The following is a 22,037-nucleotide window of genomic DNA, read 5'->3' on the forward strand; positions in this document are numbered from 1 at the left end:
AACATCTAAGGGGTATTCATGTTACTCTCCTGACTCCTCCTCAGTTCCTCCTCCTTTGCTCTCCACTCACCTAGAGAGGTGGCCAAGGCAGCACATTTCTGGGTGAAATTTGTAATATAATCAGGAAGATGCCACAAAGCTGAATATTTGATGCTGGCTTATTATTCCCATTGTACTTCTGCAGGTTGAGTCTCCCTCCCCCCAGCCTGCTCTCTTCCCTCTCTTCCCCCTCCAGAGGCACAAACAATTTTAGCTCAAAAGCTGCATTACCTCTCATTTTATGAAATTTCTGCAAGGAATAACCTTTAACCCATACTTTGCCTCCTCCCCTTCCCTGCCAAAAGCTTTATTCATTCAATCCTTTTTCAACCTCAATTACTTCCCATTTAACAAATGGTTGGTGTAGCAGTGAAGCACTACAGTAAGAACAAAGGTTGGTGCTCCATTGCAATCTCTTCAGGGTAGAATTAAAGGCAAATTCTCTATCAGAGAAAGCCACCTCTCCTCGATTTTTCTGTCACCACATTATTATTATACAGCTTGTCTCTGAAAAGAAGGCTCTCAGGGTGTCATGAACTCTCAGAGAATTTCTAGTCTACAATGCCTTTCAGTAAAAAAGAGAATGCTCCAGAGAGAAAATAACCTTTGTGTAAGGGAAGGTTTGTTCTGCAATATTGTCTGAGCATTGGCTTTCCAGGGGAAGAAATGAGTCTTTGCATTTGCATTAGGGAGCATAGGAAGTGGTCCAAAAGAATATGAGTGTGCACAGCCCAGGCTGCTCTGCTCCCTTCCCTCTGTCTGAGGGATGGGGAGGCTGCAGCAGGGTCAGGCAGCACAACATGTCCACAGCAGAACACACACAGCTGAATTTGGAAAACAGCAACCCCGTGCACTTCAAACGGCGTTCTTTAATTACACAAAACAGCCATGTCACTCACTTCTCTTTCCTGATCTCATTTGAAGGATAAGGAATGAATATATTCCTAATTCCTTGTTTGTCGTTCCTCAGTCATTCTCTTATATTTCACCCCCAGTTTTAAATACTTTAAATGCAGGAGTAAATTCCTGCCTTTTGCAAGTGGCTGTTTATGTCAGGACAGGAGTATCCTCATGGAGACAAATTAGTGAGACTCCAAAAGAATCCTAAGGTGTCTTGTCTAAGAAAAATAAAGACAGCTTATTGCAACTATCATTCATAGAAATACAAACACACATAGAAACACATAGAGGAAAGAGCAGAACACGCACAGAAGGGAGAGATATTCTTAAAATAGGGAGGAAATCAGAAGATTCCAAGCTGTGTGAAATGTTAAATGCCCTTTGAAATAAAAGGAACTCTGGTAATTAATTTCAGCTAAAGATCTGCCCCTGAGAAATTAAAAGCACCTCTCAACCTGCTCACATCCAACTGTCTGAGTTATTTTAATTATACACAAAGTTAGGTGGATTATTATTTTTATTTCATACAATTTTATGTACTCCAGTGGTCATTTTAATGATTTTTTTCTATTTTGTTTTAAAGTAAAAACTTTTCTTCACCCAAATGAGAAAAAGACTGTTGAAAGGTAAAAGGAAGGTGAAATGGTTAATAGGGTAAATGACTTATTAATACATAGGGAAAAGTAAACAACAGGAAAAGAAAATTAAATTTTGTAGTATTCAGATTCAGGTTCAAGCTCAACAAGAAGTGTGATCAGAATGTATCCTCCCTTGAGAGTTACAGATTACTGAAGACAGTGGCACTTCATATGCTTTTCCTAATACTGTTTACAAATTACATCCTTCTGGGAGTTGTAGAAAAAAAAATTGTACTTTAAAGGCATGCAAGTGGGTTATTAGCTAAAGTTAATGGCCACCATTCCCACATATCTGAAACATTATTTTTCCCTGAAAGAAAAATAAACCAAAGAAAAATGGTATCATGCTTGATGTTCTGCAAACATTTTAATAATACATAAGTCTGAGTTAGAAAGGAAAACAACTCAAAACTAAATCAATAGTCTCCAAAACTAAAAAATTTCAATTTAGCCTCCAGTTACTCAATGTCAGTGTTTCCTGCATGTCGTACAGGCTGCTTCACGTACCTGCATGCCTAGGATATTCTTAGTGCTGTAAATCCTTTAGATATATCCCAAATGCTGAGATAATGCTATTTAAATCTCTGGAATAATAAACAATTAAAAAAAAAAAAACCCACAACTGCTGTCATTCAGTGATACTTTAAAAATAGCACAGCTAAGCAGGTGGTGAGTAGTGATTACTGCGCTCGCTGTCACCGACTGACTGCAGATTGTGCACACAGCACATCTATGCCAAGATATCCAGTTATTTTTGTTACTCATCTTCTCCCTTCCTACTCATCAACTTTACCTAAATGTGTTTTTCAGCTGTAACATGCTGAGTTTTAAACTGTAGCCTCCTTAAGGCAGGGATTATCACACTAAACTTGGCTGCTGCCCCTGGAACAGGTCTTGGACTGTAAACTAAACTTTCAGCCTACGACATTGGTAATCACTCCATGGCATATTCAGAAACAGATTGACCCTTCAGGGTAAATAGAGCAGTAAAGAGTTAAGTTTTGGTAGATCTTTTGACAGTCATAAATGCTGGAAAAACAAGGAAACTGGATTTGGTATTCAGTGAAAAGAGCAACTTGCAGGTTGTAAAATTTTAGTTTAACCATTTGTTAAATTACCATCTATTTGTAAAATTATTTCAAGTTTGAGTGATATGAAAGATGAGGATAGACATAAATTAAGGACACTGCAGTTACCTGCAGTATTTCACAGTTCATTTCCAGAATATTTTGGGTCTTGTACTCTATGGCTCTTTTTTATAAATGGTTAGTACACTTGGCCAGCTCATCATGACAGTACTTCTCCACTATGATGCAGGAGAAATCATAAAAGGCTTTTAAAAAGAAAGAAAGAAAAAAAAAAGAGGGGAAAAAAAAAAAAAAAAGAGAGAGAAAAGGTTTTCAAAACCATTGTCAAAATGAGGGTCCAGAAATCAATTTGTAATTATCTGCCAACACAAATCTAAAGGCTTTTCTGTGATAAGGGCGGTAATACATAGGGCTGTAATGTGAATTATTTCAAAGAATAAAAGACTGATTGTCTTCATGACCTATATAGCTTTTAGTGAGCTTTAAAACAAAATTACATTTTATACTTCTCATGAATGGCTTTCTCCCTCCTCTTTCTGCCTTTAAAAATGCAGGGGTTTTGTCCCATCTAGTAGGCTTTCAGCTTTAAATAGGACTTGGTTTCTTCCAGTGTTGATATATTTCGTTCCACTGCAAGTGAAGGCTCTGGATTTGCAAAAGAGCCGAAGCTTCCCCTGTACAAAGGCAATCCTTTCCAGTGTTTTTAAAAGCAAATCACAAACCATATGATCGTGTTATTTTTACACAGATGCTCAGTGCTAGAAATCTTTCTTCTTTCCTAGAAAACTTCTAGCATAAAAATGTAATAAATAAAATAAATATCTCACGAGGGGCAAAACCATCAGGAAATAGCTCCTCTTAGGTCAAGAAAGGTCAAATGAATATGAGCAAAAAAATAAAGGGCTGAGGATTTGTAACAAATGGAAGAAAAAGACAAAGTGCAATGTTTTCAGAGTGTGAGGGCTGATTCAGATCGCTGTCCTAAATCCCCTCTGCTCCAGGTCCTGCTGCCAACAGGGTGATTCCAGCTGCAGGAGACTCCAGCCTGGCTTTGGATCAGCAGCACTCAATGAACAGTGCAGTCCTGCAGATCCAAACCCCTGAGGGATTCTGCATGCAACACCAGTTGCAACCTTCTCAGGCAGTTTCGTCCCCATGGTTTTACTTATGGCCATTGGCTGCTTGAAAACTGCTTTCCAGGAAGTTTCCATGGTAGTGTCAGTGAATCATTATGTTAAGAATATCAAACATAGTATACAATGCATTTTGTAGGGGATATATTTCTATTAAATAATTTAAGTTTTTGAAAGAATGTTTGGTTTTGTTCCATTGGCTTAGCCAGAGATGCAAAAAAAATCAATTATTCCTGAAGTGTATCAGTCTGAAAATTTTTTGAATCTCAGGAAATAAGAGTTTTCTAGGGTGAATATGCACATCCCACTCTTATTAACAATAAGCCATATTCTTAACTCAAGTACCTGCTGTTGTGTATGTTTGCACTAACTGCTAGGTACTATTTTGAAAAATGTGATGAATATCTTTACTAATCTATGATTCTTATAACTGTGCCAGAATTCATACTTACGGCTTCTTAGGACAACTGTTCCTAACAAAATGTTTAAAAAAAAAAAAATCCATTGCCTGTTTGGTTATTTTTTCTGCTAATTGACCAACTTTGCATATTATATACAACAGGAAATATTACAGAATCTTCTCTGCTTTGACTTCAGCTAAGGACTTCAGACAATTCTTTCCTTTTACATAATTTTAATCTTTAGGAAAGGGTTTTCTATGAAGGTGAGATCATGTCATTACTATATCTACCAATTTTTCCTAAGAGAATTTTTTGTAATATAATTCCTGTTCCATTTTGTAATCTCTTCCTGCTTGTAACACAACAAAAAATATTGTGCATTGACCCTGTATGTTCGTACACTGCCTCGAATTTTAAGGCTAAATTCAGAGGCCCTGCATGAGGCCTTTTAAATAATAAATAAAAACTACAGTGCCAAGGCATCCCTGCCAATTTTTCTGCAATTGGCAGGCACTGCTCGTTTAATAACTTTACTTTTCACTAGAGAGTAAACTTGTCCCCATAAGCCATATGTCTTTTTCCAACATTTTTTTCTCTTGAACTTAAATTCTAGAGGGACAGTAAAGTACATAATGTCACACCAACTTGCTGATAGATTTGCTAATGCTGCAAGCAAGGTTATCCAGTTTGTTCTCAAGTTCCAAAAAGTTTCTATCGGGTCAAAAAGGTGGAAAGAAAGAAAGAAAGAAGGAGATTAAAACTGCTTGGTTCCTTCTTATTTCCTACCTTAGTAAATTAATGGTGGGTTAAAAACTTAATAAAAGCACAGACTGGACAGTTTATTTAATCTGATGCAAAACTACCTAAAAGACTCTGATTATTTCTCTTCTGTGTTATGACTCTTCAGGAAATGTTATCTCCTGAGCACAAATAGGGACAGCTCAGAGGCTTTTCTGAGCTACACCACAGAGAAGGGAAGATGTATATAATCAGCTGGCACAAACATAAGGACAGAGAATTACCTTCAGCACTTTATCCTCTCCCTGTTGTTCAATCTGACCATGGCATCTGGTCTTTGAACCAGCCAAATGTGGCTGAAAAGTCCACAAAACCTCTTAAACAAACTTTGGAAACACAGAAGGAAAACTCACTGCACTGTTAATCAACTCTTATCTTTTAGGGGGAAAAAATGCAAATGTAACATCATTAAAAAAATGAAAAGTTTCAATGAAAACAAGAATTACTCATACTGTTCCACAGAGGATAAAAGATCTCTCTTTGGATTCCACTCTAATCTAGTTGCAGGCTAATTGTTAAAATGTTTGAAATATCTTATCTCTCCCTCCTCCCTGTTTATATTCTCTACTTCTTTAACATACAGATTGCTTTTAATTTGGTTGGTTGGGATGTCAGTTCAGTATGAGGCTCTCATTTAAATTCCAATTAAATGAGCATTTCTCAAGAAATAACCTTCTGTTCCTTTTTCTTTCCAACACCTTCAGCCCAAAATGCCCATCCCAGTTCTCATGTCAGAGGAAATACTATTGTCTTGCTCCTTCCCACAGATGGGAAAGGGAGTGAGTGCTGTCCTCAGTCCCTGCCTGATCCTCTGCTCGTGGTGTGGCTCTACTCAGAAGAGCCATGCTGCTCCAAATCATGGTGTTAGATCCTGGTTTGTTTCTCCATTTCCCTGGTTCTCAGTGACATTTCTGTGCTAAATAGCTAAGATTTTCTCTTGATAAGGAGTGCTTATCCTGCAGAGTGAATCATATGGCCTTTATGTAATTGTCAAGAATGTACACAGTAAACTGCATATGGTATATGGACTTAGCACTATGAAATCTATAGTCTTGCTCACTTCAGTTACTCTCCTGAAGTTTTCACCCCTCTGTGCCTTTGAATAGTCCTGTATTTTTGCATTATTTTTCTGACTGCCTTGAACCAGAGATCAGGGGAACTGAAACTTATGTGTCCCAGCAAGAGACTGGTGAAAGTTTCTCAACTTATCAACAATTTCCTCTAAGCAGTCACCCCAGTGCATAGGAGAAACAATAAGGGCAGTGTAAACTATTTGAAAACATTTGTTCTTTTCTCTGGCTATATCCACCTCAGTAGGAAATGATCCCAACAATACAGAACAGAAGAATGTGTTAGGTCTGAAAATGTATCTTATGGTTTGGGGTCAAAGCCTTTTTGGCTTTCTTTTCCTTCAACGAGATTCTGAGCAGCATGTGGTAGCTCAGCATGCTTGTCACTAACTTCTCACCTCCAACTCTCCAGTTCATAGTAAGATCAGAGCTGAGGAACACTAAGGAAGATTCTATCACATGGATCATGGAGCAAGACCTGGTTTTCATGCCCTCTGTATTCAAAAACCCTTCTGGTTACTGGCATTCTGTTCAGTTTCTCTTCCCATTTTTTCAATCCCTGAATTATTGATTGGTACAATGGCTACATAGAAGTTAATTCAGAAATGAAACTGACAACAGAAAAAAACCTGCTGATAATCAGAAGCTGTAATGATTACCAACATTTGAATAAGACTCAAGTATGTAGCAATACTTGTAGAATCCACTGATTCCCAAACTCAGGTTCAGCAACATCTACTGCACAGTGACAATACAAAGCAATCCATATTAGTAAAGAAATTATAAACTCACAGTGATTCAACCCACCATAATCCTAATATTTTCCACTGCACAATTTAAAAGCAGTGTTTCTCTGCAAGTCCCATTTGCAGATAAGAAGCTCTATCCTCCTATGTTTTCAATATTAACCCAAACCCAGTCATCCTCTCTGTAACTCAGCCTCTCTCAGCAATGCAGCCTGGCTCTCCACTGCACAGAAGTCACCATTAGCACACAGCAACAGCTGAGAGGAGTTCCAAGATCAGAGATCACTCTGTGCTAAGATGATTCCCAGAATCTTAGAAAGGAGCAAAGAGCACACACCTTTACTCAAGTGTCCCCCCACTTTTAGCCTTCATCACCTCTCCCTTCTGCACTAAAACAGGTGTTTTTATCTATGAATCATTGCCTGCAACACCTAATGATTATTTAAAGCTTTAGACTCTTCCTACAACAATCCTAATAACATGTTTTGACGACTTGAACTCACATGACAAATATCCTTTGGGGAGTCAAAAGAACATCCTGTTATTAGCTGGGAACATAACCTCAGAGAGGTACAAAACCAGGATTGTCATCAATGTTGGGTTTTTTTTGTGAGACATCTGATTGAGATCTCAAATAGGGACTAAGAGGAGGGACACTCCTGTCCACAGAGTAAGTGTTGGTGACCTGCTCAGTGGGTCTGATTGCACCACTGAGTATCTGGGCTTTTGGAACATCACTGTTATGGTTGTTATATACTCCTGTTCTTAGATTCAGTCAAGGGGGGAGAAACAATCTCATTATGTATTTGTACCACATTTGACACAAGGAGGTCCCATCTTCACACCAAAATTTACATTAGTAGCTAAACCACTGACAGAAAAGGAGCTACTGTTTCCTTCATCATCTAGTAAGCTTATCTGACTTTTTTTGTTCAGTTATGTTTATGTTACCCGTATCAGTAGGAAAATTGATCAGACAAGTAAGAACCGCTAAAGCAACAGCTGATTTTTCAATTTTATTTCATTTTAAGTATCTTGGGTTATGAAACAAAACTCTGGAATCACTGTTGCTTCAATGGGGATTGTGAAATCGTTTTACTGGTGAAAAATATCACCCCAAGATCGTAGAATGGTTTGGGTTGGAAGTCACCTTAAAGATCATCTCTTTCCAACCCCTTGCTGTGACACCATCCACTAGACCAGGTTGCTCAAAGCCCCATCCAACCTGGCCTTGAACACTGCCAGAGATGGGGCTTAAGTGCTAAATTTCAGAGAGATACCTGAAAATTGTCACAGGAAGACATTCCTCCTGCTAATTAACAGCTGAGAGGAACCACAGTGGTTCACAGCACCAATGTTACTGCTGTCAGGTACTGCCTTGTAAGAGTAACTCAGATTATGCAAATAACTCCAGGGACATGACCCACACTCAGGTCACTGAAAATTCAACTGCTCTGCATCAAATTTACCAGAAAATCACAAGGGCAATCACCAGATGATCACTGGCCATTACTAGAGCATGATCATTCTTTCTAATGACATCCCCAAGCAATACAGGATGTTATCTGTTTTGGTCAATTGCCAGATAAAATAGTTTAACCAATATTAATGCAATTTAGAGTTTAATGCTCCCTCACCCAAATGCTTTCTCTCTCCACTCCAACAATCAACAATCTCTTCTTTCCATCTCATTTGAAGCAGTGATTTTCTATCAGAGAGGTATGACATACCTGGGGTTATTTCTCAGCTCTATTGGAGGATATTTCAGCTTTAGGTCTGTAAGATGCCTAATGAGACAATTCCACACTGAGAAAAAAATGTTGGAAAAGCAAAGCCCATAGCTTTATTGTCCTGCTGTTGGCTTTGAACAGATAACAGTGACTACTCAAAAGGAAGCATGATTGGAATGTTGTATTAGCTTAGAAGTTTACAGAGGCAGAGGTTGTGTTTAGAAAACATTCTGGAAAATATTTCACAGCAACCTCCTTTCCTACCCTTTCACCTAGGAATAAAAGCTGTAAAGAAGTCCTAGGAGCTCCAGCGTGTCAGTGGAGAGACAGGAAATCCTGGCAATTCCTCAATCCACAGGAGTCAAAATGCTGAGGACTTCCAAGTAGATGGTGCTTCTCAAGCCTCTGGGAGTTCTAAAATAATGACTTATATACAATTTATTTAGGAATTATCAACGTTTCCCCACAAGCATCAATCTATATCCCCCAAGACAATGTCTTTCAGATGTTAGAATTTCTCACAGATGAAAATTTCCAATATTTGATTAGTTCTACTCTAAATCCATTGTCCTGGAATTTGCTCTAACTCAATACTGCTGCTATGACATTCCTGATTTCATTTATTCCAAGTTTGGATTAAAAAAGTGGTACATTTTTTCCACATTACTCAAAATTTTAAAAACCAGCCAAATATTAATGGAATTTAACTTCCTTCCCAGTGCATCACACTGTAAAGGCACAGGTTACTTAAATACGACAGTTGCACAATCCATTTTGGGGAAAATACTTTCAAGGATGATTTTAAACAAGAACCAATGTAAAGGTTAAATCCCTATCAGACTCTCATGTTTCTCTGGATTTTTTTTCCTTCCTTCCCATAGCCCTCAAAAATCTGTCTCATTTTAACAAGTCAGTGGGAAACAACCACATACACTTATTTCTCTTCGATAATAATTTCTATTCTGGGCTTTTCCCCTATCCCCCTTTCACAGAATGCCAATTCCTTTTGGAATAATGTTTTCTAGGTTTGGGGTTCTAAGATTATTCCCTTTTTCTTTCTTAAAAGGAATTTCAGTAGTCTAATCGGCATTTCAAGAGAAAGGCAAAATCCCACCATTCCTTTTATATGCACACTTCACTCTTTGGAATGGCACTAAAAATGAAAGAACGAGGTCTGAAAATAGAAAATAAGCCAAAAAATGATCCATCATGCTATCTTGTAGTGAAAGCAATTTGGTTTTGGATTTGATCTTGCTAGTAATTCTTTGAAAAAAAGAAAAAAAAAACTGGCATTGAGCAGTTCTTTCATCTAACAATGCATCATCTTGCAGAAAAGTCTGTGGAATGTTTCAAAGAACTTGTTTAGATATATTGACTTTATTGCCATGCCCATGGGAGAAGAGAGCTTTTTTTTTCCTGACACAGATTTCTGTAATTCAGTTTAAGGCACTGAGGCTCCCTCCTGCAAAGTGACAGGCTGTTTCTGCTGGGAGTTGACATTCTCTGCTCGGACTGGAGTTATCCTGTGCCTTTCTGAAACAAGGTCTTGCTCAGACCCAGTCCTCTTAATTGCCCATAACTTCCCAGGTGACAAAATAAATATCTAGTTCTGAATTAAGACTGCAAAATAGTAAAATTGTATATGTGTTCATGCAGTTAAAGACAGTATTATGCAAGCATCTGAACATGACATGATGTTTAGCAGCTAATGTGATGTTGTGGTGCTGTGGTCCTTGCCCTCCCCCTTCTTTCCTGCTTATGCAATTGCCATCAGTGCTGGTCACACTGGCTGATCTGGCTTGAGCTGGACTCTGGGAAGACAGAAAAAAACCAAAATAGCTGAAGGCCAAAAATCTTGCTCAACGGCCGAGGGCTAGTTGAGCATGTGCCAGCTGAAAAATGTCCAGAATGAAAATATGACTATAAATCAATCATCTTATCCCACAAACAGGGACAGCCCAGGGCCCACTGAGCTCTGCACAGCAGTGGCTCCACGCCAGGATTTGCCCTTGAGTAGGGACACCTCTCAAGGCCACACATGGAAACTGAGAGAATGCTTATCATGTCAGGTACTCAGCAAGTGGATTGGAAATAACAGTGCTGAGACATGAAGTCTTAGTTAAGTGATATAAAGGATTAATATGCACATATAATTCTTTAGAATAAACCATCAGCCAAGCCTGCCACTAAGTCCTAAACCAGCCACACCTGAAGTCCTCTCAGAAAGGAGTTTAGAACACAAGGGGGTCCTTTATAAGCCTCATGACTCAATAGTAGGATCTTCCTGGCAGTTTTATCTGACCCAGTCCTCTATGCAGTAAATAATCAAGTGTACTTTGCCATTGAATCTTGTCAAACCACTGCAGCATTTACTATCAAACTTTGTTAGATAACTGGTTGATATAATAATCATAATGCTACTGCTCCTACAAGTGAAGTGTGTCACTACATCTGTGACAATGTTCATTTGTTACTCTTTCTGTGAGACCAACCATTTTTCTCACAATACTTTTTTTTTTCCTTTAAAATGTATTTATAAATAACTGTGGAGAAATAATGTATATTGTACAATCATTTATCTGGGACTACTTTGACAAAATTCACTTGTGTCCCTTAAGGCAGATTAGATGAACTACCATTTAGTGGTATTGATGATGGATGCAGTAAACAGCTTTAAACCTGGGAATATAATCTATGACTCCTAGAGAATGGTAGTGTAGCAAGGAGCTTATTTGCAGCATTTAGGCAGCACTGACAATCAGTCTATGCCATGTAAATGGAAGGAAAAAGGTTGTGTTTTGGGATGCAGAATGCTCTGTGCAAAGTAAAAGAGCTGTGACTCTAATCCCAGCACATCCCTGGTGGGCACTTCCCAACCACCACGGGCAGTGCAAAGGCTTGGATCAATTAGATAGCAATAACATTATAATCCTTGGAGATACAGACAGAAGAACTCTTATCACTGGTAAAACTTCTTTTTCATCACTCTTAAAAATTACAAAATCATCTTTGTCTTTTCCTCCCAGTTTAATTCCTCCCAAATCTACTAGACAAAATTCCTGCTTGTGCACAGGGCGATGCAAGAATAATTTACCCCCAGATTTCCCCTTTAGAGGGTGTTCATGGGGAAGCACCCAATGATAACCCATTTATTGGCAAAAAAAGTTGTTGTAGAGGGCATCTAAACCTTAAATTATCTACTCACTAGAGATGGAAGAGGATTACGTACTTCAACCAAAGCACTGATTCACTAACTTGGAAAACACTGAATTCAACTGTTCATCATTCAGTTCTGGGCCTGTTCATGCAACAGCTTCTCTAGCAAAACCAACTGCAAAGATTTAGGTAGGCAGATTTTTGTAAATTGGACAGTCCATGTGGAACTGGATGACAAATTTTAAAGCCTGCAAAACTGCTAGTAAATAAAAGACAAATAAAACTCTTGTGTGTAAACTCATTATCACACTAAACAAAAAAATTTCTCAGAGAAGTACCAGACAAATTATGCATATGGTGCATTTGAAGATACTGGTCAGGGTTCATTGCATCTAGACTGAATTTTATTATAAGAGGTTAGATTCCCTTGGTAAATTAACAATAAAATCAAAATATTTCCTCTGTGAAAAGAGAAGGAAACTAGCAAACTTGATAAGCCTTTCCCATTCTAAGGAAGTTTAGAACAGGAAGTCAATATATGTAGGTCTTGTTTAGAAAGCTATTTAAACAACAATACACAACCTGCTCTAGTTCTAATGATCAATTTGATGACATCACTAAAAGTAAGCAAAGCTTCAGTAAATAAAATAAACATGCTAAGCACAAAGCTCATAACCTGAAAAATCTGATAGAAATTTAAGGCAAGGACTTAGCATTTTTAATGCCAAGAGGGTCTAGAATTGACCATAAATAACATATCTACACAACAAATGGACTACCATGAAGAGATACTTAAGTTGGCACTGGAAAAGCTATAATGTGTACAAAACAAAGCACTGTAGATCTTAGCAAGGCTAATTAACCCAGAAAGAGCACTATGCTGACATGGTTATACTGAATCCCATCAAAGCTGGCTTATTCAGTGGCTAACCAGGATGAAAAGACATAAAAGCATGCTCTACTTCTCTAACAAAGACAAAAACACCTCAGAAATTTTAATTAATTATTTTAACATTACTATTTCTACCTGGATTCACTCACTTGAAGTGGCTGAGCGTGTTGAAAGATGAACCTGGTGACCTCTTAATAAAAACAATGGTGTAGTCCTCTCTGTAGCAGTAACGGGAAGGAAAATCAGGGATGAGATGGAGGAGGAGAATAGAGACTCCATTTAGAGTGTTCTGAGCTCATCCCATAAACCTTGCAGTCCTATTGCAATCACAGTGATTTCATACAGCCCCCTGCTGCTTCTCACCTGGCTCTTCCAGATCCTGTGCAGGTGAGCCTGCCAATTAAACCTGAGCTGAGGCTTAATTGAGAAGGGGATCAGGTGCTTTGCAGCTCTCATTTTCAGTTTCTCACATTTCCCTTTCCTGGTTAAAAGCAGAGTATGGCAATGTCTTCCCTTTGTATATCTCTGTCTCCATTCTGCCAGTACCAGACTAGGACTTGTTTCTTCTCAAAGAACACAACCTTTGCTAGAACTGCAACAGGATTTTGTTACAAAAGGAACCAAGATGCCAATGAGGCCTTGGGAAGAAGCTTTGTTCATTAGCTCCACTTACAATGAGAAATTCTTCATAGAGCACCACAATTGCCTCTTTGCTTGCAAGAATCAGGTTAATGCCCTCACTGGAAATCCCTGTGCCCCATACAAACCAGCACCTTGTATAATGCAGGAATCTTTCCCTACACAGGTTTTGTTCACTGTTTAATATTTGGTTCAACACAATTTGAAAGGACTTGAAAAGCAAAATCCAGGTTGGGACTGTTCTGTAACAGCCATGGCGATAGCAATAATTTTATTTCTAAAAATTATTCTATATTCAAAATAAAATTCACAGTTGCGTTTAAGAATTTTATAGACATTGTCTTCCCCCCGATTATTTCATACAGGAACTTTTACAGACTTTAGCACAGATAGGTTCCTTTCACAGCAGCACAATGTTCTTTACCACTTCCCTTTAGCAATGACAGGTCATTTTGAGCACTTGCCCATCCCTGCCTGGATCTGATGCGCTTGACACCAGACACACACATTTTAACAGAATTTCTAAAAGGGCTGTTTGAAAGAAAGGGTAGTCTGACAGTAAAAAAACGTTACTAAAAATCTTTCACAGTACTTTTCACATGGAAATCTGTTGTGTAGTCATGTTGAAGCTATGCATACTGTTATGGCTTCAGTAAAAATGAAAAACGGAAGAGGGAAAAGAAAAATCACTTAGGGGGAAAGTTTACAGAAGCCTGGAGGATAATATAACATTTATCTAAGAAAGCAATCACATTCTTTGTTATTGAATGTGTTATTGCACATAACGTAAAATAGTTTTCAGTGAAAATATTTTGAAATAACAAATATGCTATTTGGTTTCACTTTAGATATATTTTAGTGTTACAAAAATGAAAGGAATGAATCAATTTCTACGGATAATGTGGGAATGAAAAATAAGCTGTTGGGTGGACCTTCAAAATATTACTAAATCAAACAGTATTAAGCATAAAATAATTTTTATTACTGTTACCAACAACTTTTAGCATGAAAGCACTGGAGAATTATAGCATGCCTTTTTTTTCAGCTGAGATTAATATGTTGCCCTCTGAGGGTTGGAATACAGTGCCTGTCTGATAGCATAAAACAAACCTGAACAGCTGATAAGGGCAACGATTAAATAAATATAATGGATTTTATACGGGTGTGGGAGGAATTCAGTAAAGAAAATTGTCCAAATTAAGTTTGTGTCAGCCACTGAAATGTGCTGCTTCTTGCAAAAGGTGTCTATCATCTTTAAAATCCAGAGGGGATCAAGGCATTATACTCCTCAGTGGCATCTGTGCCTGAAACAGCACACTCCTCTTTACAGCCATGCTGGATTATTGGTTTAATGTTAAATAGACTCAGAAAGAAGAAAAAAGATAAAAAGGAACAGCAGCACGACAACTGCTTTGTATATCATCTTCAGTTTATCACTGGTGGTCTCCATTCAAGAGTTGACTGAACTCAGCTTCAGTAATTAAGTCTTGCATTTTGATTGGTCTGACCTATTCAGAATCGTATCAAAACTCCAAACCACCAGAACAATTATATTTCCTTTTCCAAATTGAAAAAAATAATAACCAGAGCCATTCAATCTCTTCCTATCAGTACAGGCAATTTTTAATATTCCATACCATTTGGGGATTTCTTTTTCCCCCCCTTCATGAAGTCATGACACTTTTTGGTTTTGACATATTGCTCAATACTTAACGAGAATCTCACCAGAAAATAAATCCATAGTTGTTTTCATGACAGCAAATTACATGCCATAGTGTGACATTTAAATGTTGAATTTTAATAGCTTGTCAGCAGAAGTGAAATGCATTTAAAAAAATTAATATGTGAGAGAACAATGTGTCTGTCTATAAAATAATTCTGTTCATAGTAGACATGAATGGTAAATACAGTGTCAAATGTATTGTATTTCTCAAAGAACATCTTCATTTAGTAAGAAAGGAGCTATATGAATAGGGGTTAAATTCACCTCTCCTGCTGCTGCACTGATCCAGGTCAGGAAACTCCTACCAATACCCATTTCCAGGAGGATTCCATGTGCAGGATTATTTTAGCAAAGGCAGTAAATGGGGAATTTGGCAGCTCTGGAGAGGGAGGAGTTTTCCTCTCAGTTGTGACTTCCACACACTTGCTGCCTCTCTTTCTCCTTAGACTGTAGGTAGTGACAACACCAATTTTCAGAGAGTAAATTCAAGAAATGATTGACCAAAAATATTCTAATCACATTTAGTCACACTCAAGCATTTCCTCCTTGCTATTTATTTTAAATATTTCCATCAATAAATTTTTCACTTGCTACAAATGAGCACTTGTGTTATGGAAAGTGCTGGTATTTAACCTAAAAATAGCAGTACAAAGAATTCTGTTTTCACCCTGCATTTACAATTACATACATATTGATTCCATTTCAGTGCTCTTGCTTACATATAAGGTCCTTTAGGATCTTTGGATTATTTAATTATGGTCTATAAGGAGCTGTGACAGGTGGTATGGCCATCTTCACAGGTTAGTACAAATCTTGAAATAAAGGAAAATCTGACATTGTGAAAATAAAAATATTGTGAAAGCTCAGGTTCTTGATAACATGTGGGAATCTGAGAAAACAAAGTTAACTGCTGAAAAATGGAAATTTGTATACATTGGACAAAATAATCTATAGCTATACTTTGCTGGGAATAAATATAATTATCTTCTTTTAGGGGGTAATAAGTAGAAAGCTTCACTATGCACAGCTGTGGACACTGAAAAATGCTGAGGAGCACAGAAAGCTGTTACTAGTCTTAAAATATTGAAACATCTGAATGCCCTCCCTAAAATACTCTGAGTATTGCTGCCCTGCTTATCCAAAACCAAGCAAGGAACAGGTTCAACACCAGACAATGAGAATGGTTAAAGAAATAGCAGGCATGTTTATGAAGAAGGATTGGAATGGCTCCCATTTATTCCTTTAGAGCCAAAGCCCTTATTCATTAAGGCTCATATCCCACCTCCACAGAAATGCCAACTCCCTCCAAGTGCTCTCTGCTGCTTTCTCCTGCAATTCTCTCCCATTCTCCTTAAGTCACCACAGGTCCTACACCAGAATCTACATTTCTCACCTTTCTTTACTCTCCTAATTCTTCTAAAATATTCTTTGTCTTTCAGGTGCTCGCCTGCATCTTGTGGCTCTGGTTTGAAAATATCTGGATCACCCAGACAAACACATCAAGGAAACCTTGAAAGTACCTGGGAGCTCTCCTTGAGCCAGATGCCAATTTCCACAGTTCATAGCTACTGAATGTATTTCAGACCTTGCCTTTCTGCCAAAATTCAAAACTTAATGAATGACTGAACTGAATGAATGCAATGGGCAGGCAATGGTCATCCTTACAATGCTACGTTTTAAAAAAACACACACAGCAAAGTCACTTTAGGTAAATAAATAATTCAGGAATTCACTGATACCTTACTTGGTGGTTCTGGCAGGGGACGAATGTAAGATATTTGTTTGAGTAAATACAAAAGTACTCAAAGTTCTATCAAACAGGACTAAGAGACTTCCTTTGTGCCATAGGAGACACCTGCCCTGCATCACTGTTTCAGAGCCAGTTATCACAGGAGGGGGAAAATACCCAAATTATAGAATCTACAGAACATCCTAAGTCTCCTTCACATATCTTGTCCTTACAGTGTCAGAAATGACATTCAGACTTAGATAAAACAACAAGGAATAGGTATTTTCCCACCTCCCAGGACAATCAAAGCACACAGGTTTAGGTGAACCAGCACATTTACCTGCTCAATTTGCAACTTGCATTTTTATTCCATGTACAGAAAGTTGGTTTTTTTCCCCTAGCACTTAAACAGAGACATTCCTTTTTCCCCAGAAAGATTCATATGACTTCTACGAGACTGTCAATAGTAGAAGCTAAAACCTCACCAACAAAACAATCAGTGCAGGGGAAATAGCAAAGTGTAGCTCCTTAAATGCCTTGACAGCATGTCCCCACCTAGGGGCACATCACTTCAACTCCTGTGCCTCTTCCCCTGCCCTTTAGAAGAAAGGCTGACATGTCAGAAACTTTTCCATTTTTTATCAAGTATCTCAGCTACTACAATAATCGTATTATCTCTTTCTCCAAAGCATACCTCACTTGAAGAGATCTTGACTATAACTTCCTTCATACTGCCCAAATTATATGACAATAAGTAAATCCAGATCACCTGCAGTAAATCTAAGCCTGTTAAAACAAAAATGAGTTGTATTCTCACCATCATCACCCTAACACATTTGTTTGACTGACAGAAGTTGACACTCATGCTTTATGATGATAACATCTATTTAGGTAGATTCAAGGTGTATTTTTAAAGGAGACAAGCATTAATCTGTTTTATTCTTTAACCTTTACCTTTGTTATTTGTGGGAAATACACTGAAGTTTTGTCTTTTCTGTCTCCCTTCAGGTCTATAGGCGTCACTTGCACTGCTGCCATTGAAAAGCCAGTTAAAAAAAAGGTAGCACAAAGATCATATCCATTGCATGGCAGTGAAATTAAATGCCTTTAATCAGTCAAGCTTCTTTAGAACAGATGAAATGAGATTTAAATTAGATTTAGGATTTGCAATTAAAAATATTTTGGTCTGTCAATCAAGCCACAGCCAATTAGTTAGCAACATATATATTTTATTTCTAGAAAACATGTGCAAATATGTTTCAAAACTAGGCGAACCAGAAGTCTCTATACTGCCAGTTTTCTAACTGAAAAGGAGGCTTTTAAAATCATTCTGAATATCTATACACCGAATTTTCAGAAATACTCAGGCTGGAGACCATGTTACACAAGTCACACGTACACAGGTCCTTGGAAAAGCCTGGTATTTTAGGAGTACAACTCTTGAGCAGGACTGTTGAAAGCAACATTGCCTAATTAAGCAGCAGCGATCTGACAGAATTGTCTTCACTGTGGCTTCAGCCTCTAGCATTAGAGAACCTCACGTGGAATGCTAACAGCAATGCAGGCAGCTCCACAGCCAGGATGAAGGGTTGTCAATACAGTGACATTAGCATGCACTTTTGATTTTCTCCAACTAAACACTTAGTTTAATAAACTGAAACCATTTTAGTGCTCTAAGTGGTAATATCAAGATATTGGATGAAGGGAATCCATAACAGAACGGTAATGAGGCTGCAGTATTGAATTTTCACCATTAAAATCCCCAGATAAGTTCTCAGTTTTCTGGACTTTTGATGGAAGGAAAAATAAGCCAGAAACCCCAGGTATAACCTACTGATTTCCTTTCACCAATCACTTGGAAAGTACAGAAGTGATTGAACTGAGAAAAATGCCTTTGTATGTAGCAGACTGGAGGTATCTAATATTCTTGCCTAAAGCTGTATGTCCAAGCCTTGACAGAGTGAATTGTTCATGCAAAGACATATCACCCTTTCCTCATCCCTGTAGGGCTCCTGCCACAGCATAATTGCTGTCCATATACAGATCTGTGTTTTTCCACAGTTTCCATGTGCTGCACTGATGCTCTTTAAGGTCTGTCTGTTGTCTCTGAAGTCGTAGGTTCTCCAAAAGCTCTCTGTACTGAGCCTGTTCTCTAGTAACCAACACAAAGTCTGCCAGAAGAGCTTCTAACACTGCGACAATACTGTAGAGTTTGGTTAAAAGAATTAAAATTCTGTTACTTGGAATGTATTAGTTCAATTTTTCACTCATCGTTTTTGATTAAAAAAATAAATAAAAAGAGTCTGCCTAATTGAAATCAAAAAAGCCTGCTTTGCTTTTCACAATTGTGTTCACTGCAGAAATCAAAGTACTATAAAGATACAGATGCCAAATAAGTAATTATAACCTTATCCTTCAAGATGAAAAGGACTAAAAAAAAGCTGTTCTTAGAAGCAATCCAATCTCAATTTAAATCAGTAAGCCTGCATCATGTACTACCTTCTTGAACTCAGAGGTCTTACACTTGATGGCAGGCAGCTTTTTCTATAATTTTTTCCCACTGTTTTTTCTACATTGTTTTTTAAACAGTCTTTCCTTTACTCCTTCTTTTTATATTTAACACAGAAAATACTTTTTTTTCATACATGAGAAGAAAATACCCTTACTGTACCAATTAATATAATTATCCTGTTATCCTACACTTTGGTATTTACATTCCTCTCCAGAATTAATTCAAGTAACCTTTGCTGCCGTATCAACAGCTCTTACATCAAAGTGGAAGAAAGAGACCTTATTTATTTATTTTTAAATCAGATCTGTACTCCCCAGTGCTGAAACTGAAGAACAAAGTAAGCTCTTCATCACATTTTGGAAGGTTTTTTGACCTGCATGTTATTGCCAATGCTGTGACTGTCAATGCACAGGTGACAAAAATAGCAGCAATATCTTTTTATTGATACTGTATTCACTTTATCCCCCAATGTTAAATTTACAGCTCTCCCTAGAGAACTGATATCACATTCACATCCCCAGCATTCCAGCTGTATGAGGACCTCTCTAGAGCCAATATCAATCACACCATATGTTGGCCTGAAAAGAAGATAGAGCAGACAGGTCACCTTACCCTCTGACCTGGAGAATTAGAGTTTAATTATGAACACAGTCTCCACCTCCTTTGTTTTCAATTGTGTGACAGCACAAAAGGGGTTATAAATATTCAGAAATTATCACTTTTACCTACCCTGCTTTCCCCTCACCCCCCTCCCCCAGTTCTTCTGATACTGATTCTTTTAGCAGTACAGAGAGATTTTAGTTCTGTCCCGAAGCTGTATCTCCTCTAGCTTTTGATCCAACAGCGGTGGCCATCTCCCAGAAAGCACTAGGTCACTTGTAAATGCCTTTTTAAAGTCAATTCTGTTTTATAATGCCCAAGGCAAACAGCTATCAAAGCAGCTTTCTCTACCTCTGTCCCATTATGCTAAAACCAGCTTGGTGAGAATGGAAGGCTTAGACTTCACATAATCTCAGCAAGCACACGGCAAAAAAAGATGAACTCAAAGAACACTAAAGGGTTCAGATCCCCATGTCACTACTGATTTCCTGTAAAATGTCAGTTAATCGCCAAGGTCCGTGACCAAAAACATATTTAAGCATCTTATGTAGGTAGGAGACTTGCTACTGAAATCAATGGAAATATAAATATTTACATATCTCTGTGAACCTGACCCTTTAGTCCTTCCATGTCCCATCTGTGCAATGAGGATAACATTAATTCTTTATCTACCAGAGATAGAGAACACAAATACTGAAAATTAAAAGGTGCTCAGATTTCAATATTAAAAAAAAAAACAAAAAACCAAACAAAAAACACTTTAAATGGGGAAAAGCTTTAAAATTCGGACTAGTGGGTATAAATATGCTGAATGATCTGATAGCCTACAGTGCAAGCTTTCTAAACACAAAGGAAAGATTCTAACTTCACTTGTGCTTTTATCTTATTGCTACTTTTCTGGACTATGCTGCCCTGATTCCCCCGCAGAGGCTGGCAGTATATGATACAGCAGATGCTGAACCTTTTAAGTCTTTGACAGTTAAGGTTTTTTTCATAAATTGTAACATTAAACCCAAACACTCTCCTTCGTGTTTATGCTGCCTCGTTTAGATGAACCTGCTTCTTCAACAGGAACACAGAAGCAAAATAGTCAAACTAATTCAGCTCTGCATTATTTGCCTGGCAACATGTTTTTATGAGATCCTGGAATATTTCTGACATCTCTGAGGATAAGGGAGAGAGACTCTTAACACTGCTCCTCAGCACAAAGCATCTCCCATCCAGATGTGCCTGCTCTGCTGTGGACAGCAGCAAATGAATTGATGCCACCTTCTCCACCATCAATTCATGGAGAATTGATGCACTTCTCCCTGCACAGGGGAGGAAGAGCACACCAGCAGCAAGTCCTGCTCATGTGTGAGCTCTTCTTCAAAAATTCATTGAGCAAAAAACTGATGAAAACACTTTTAGAAGAGCACCTGTTACTGATTTATGCTTACTACAGGTAGCCAGCTTTGCAGAGAGTTAGTGGGCAACCAAAAAAGTGTCTTAAAAAGGCACCTGGTCCAAAATAACACCCCTTAGCAATGACCACAAAGAGATTATAGGTAAGGAAGACACGGTTAACCCAGATCCTGCTAAACCATTGTAGGACAGCATATGTAGCACACTGGTACTTTTTCTGGCAGTTTTACAACACTGTTTTTTTGCTATTATAATGCTTCCAAAAAATTAATCCTGAGCATCAGCCTTGTCACTGATCTAATAACAAAAGAAAAAAAAAAACACAGAAAAAGAAAAACAAATTTTTTAGTGTAGTAAAAAATACATTTTTTTCTAAAGAAAATTTACTACAGAACATTAAAAATGAGGTTCAATCCCAGAGAGAGCAGTGGAAAATGGGGCCAATAGCAGTGTTTCAATGCAGCCAGAATTTGATACTATTAACAACAATGCAAGAAGTTAAAGGGTAAATGGACCTATCAGATTATCTACTAAGTATACTGTTCATAAAGAAACAGCTTTTCTAACATTTAAATGATGTATCATATGGCATAGTCACTCTGAATCCCAAAGCTGTCCATCCTTAGAGGATGTAGCATTTCTTAGCAAAAAATAAGCCAAAACACAGATTTCAAGGCAGATGGAATGCAGCTTCCAGGAACTTAGTTTGCAAAAGATTAAGGGGCAAATAATTGGGTCCTTTCCACAGCTGGATCACAGTTAATCTTGGGCTGCCAAAACAGGATTTGGAATGGATCCATGGCAGATTCGGTTTTGCTCTTAACTTTCCTGTACTTTTC

General features: G+C 37.9%; 1 protein-coding gene across 3 annotated transcripts in view; it reads right to left on the minus strand.

The window, feature by feature from the left end:
* PTPRN2 (protein tyrosine phosphatase receptor type N2) overlaps positions 1–22,037 on the minus strand; it is a 634,777-nt gene that overhangs the window by 438,022 nt on the left and 174,718 nt on the right. Inside the window, exon 1 of one of the 3 annotated variants that reach the window (XM_085050286.1) lies at positions 12,741–12,885. The exons of the other annotated variants lie outside the window; for them this stretch is intronic. Coding sequence (XP_084906412.1) covers positions 12,741–12,870 — 130 coding nt within the window. The 5' untranslated portion in view covers positions 12,871–12,885. Of the gene's footprint in view, positions 1–12,740; positions 12,886–22,037 lie in introns of those variants that run through there. 3 annotated transcript variants of the gene reach the window in all.

The sequence above is a fragment of the Lichenostomus cassidix genome, chromosome 2 (assembly GCF_008360975.1).
Source record: "Lichenostomus cassidix isolate B80296 chromosome 2, HeHo_3.0, whole genome shotgun sequence".
NCBI lineage: Eukaryota > Metazoa > Chordata > Aves > Passeriformes > Meliphagidae > Lichenostomus > Lichenostomus cassidix.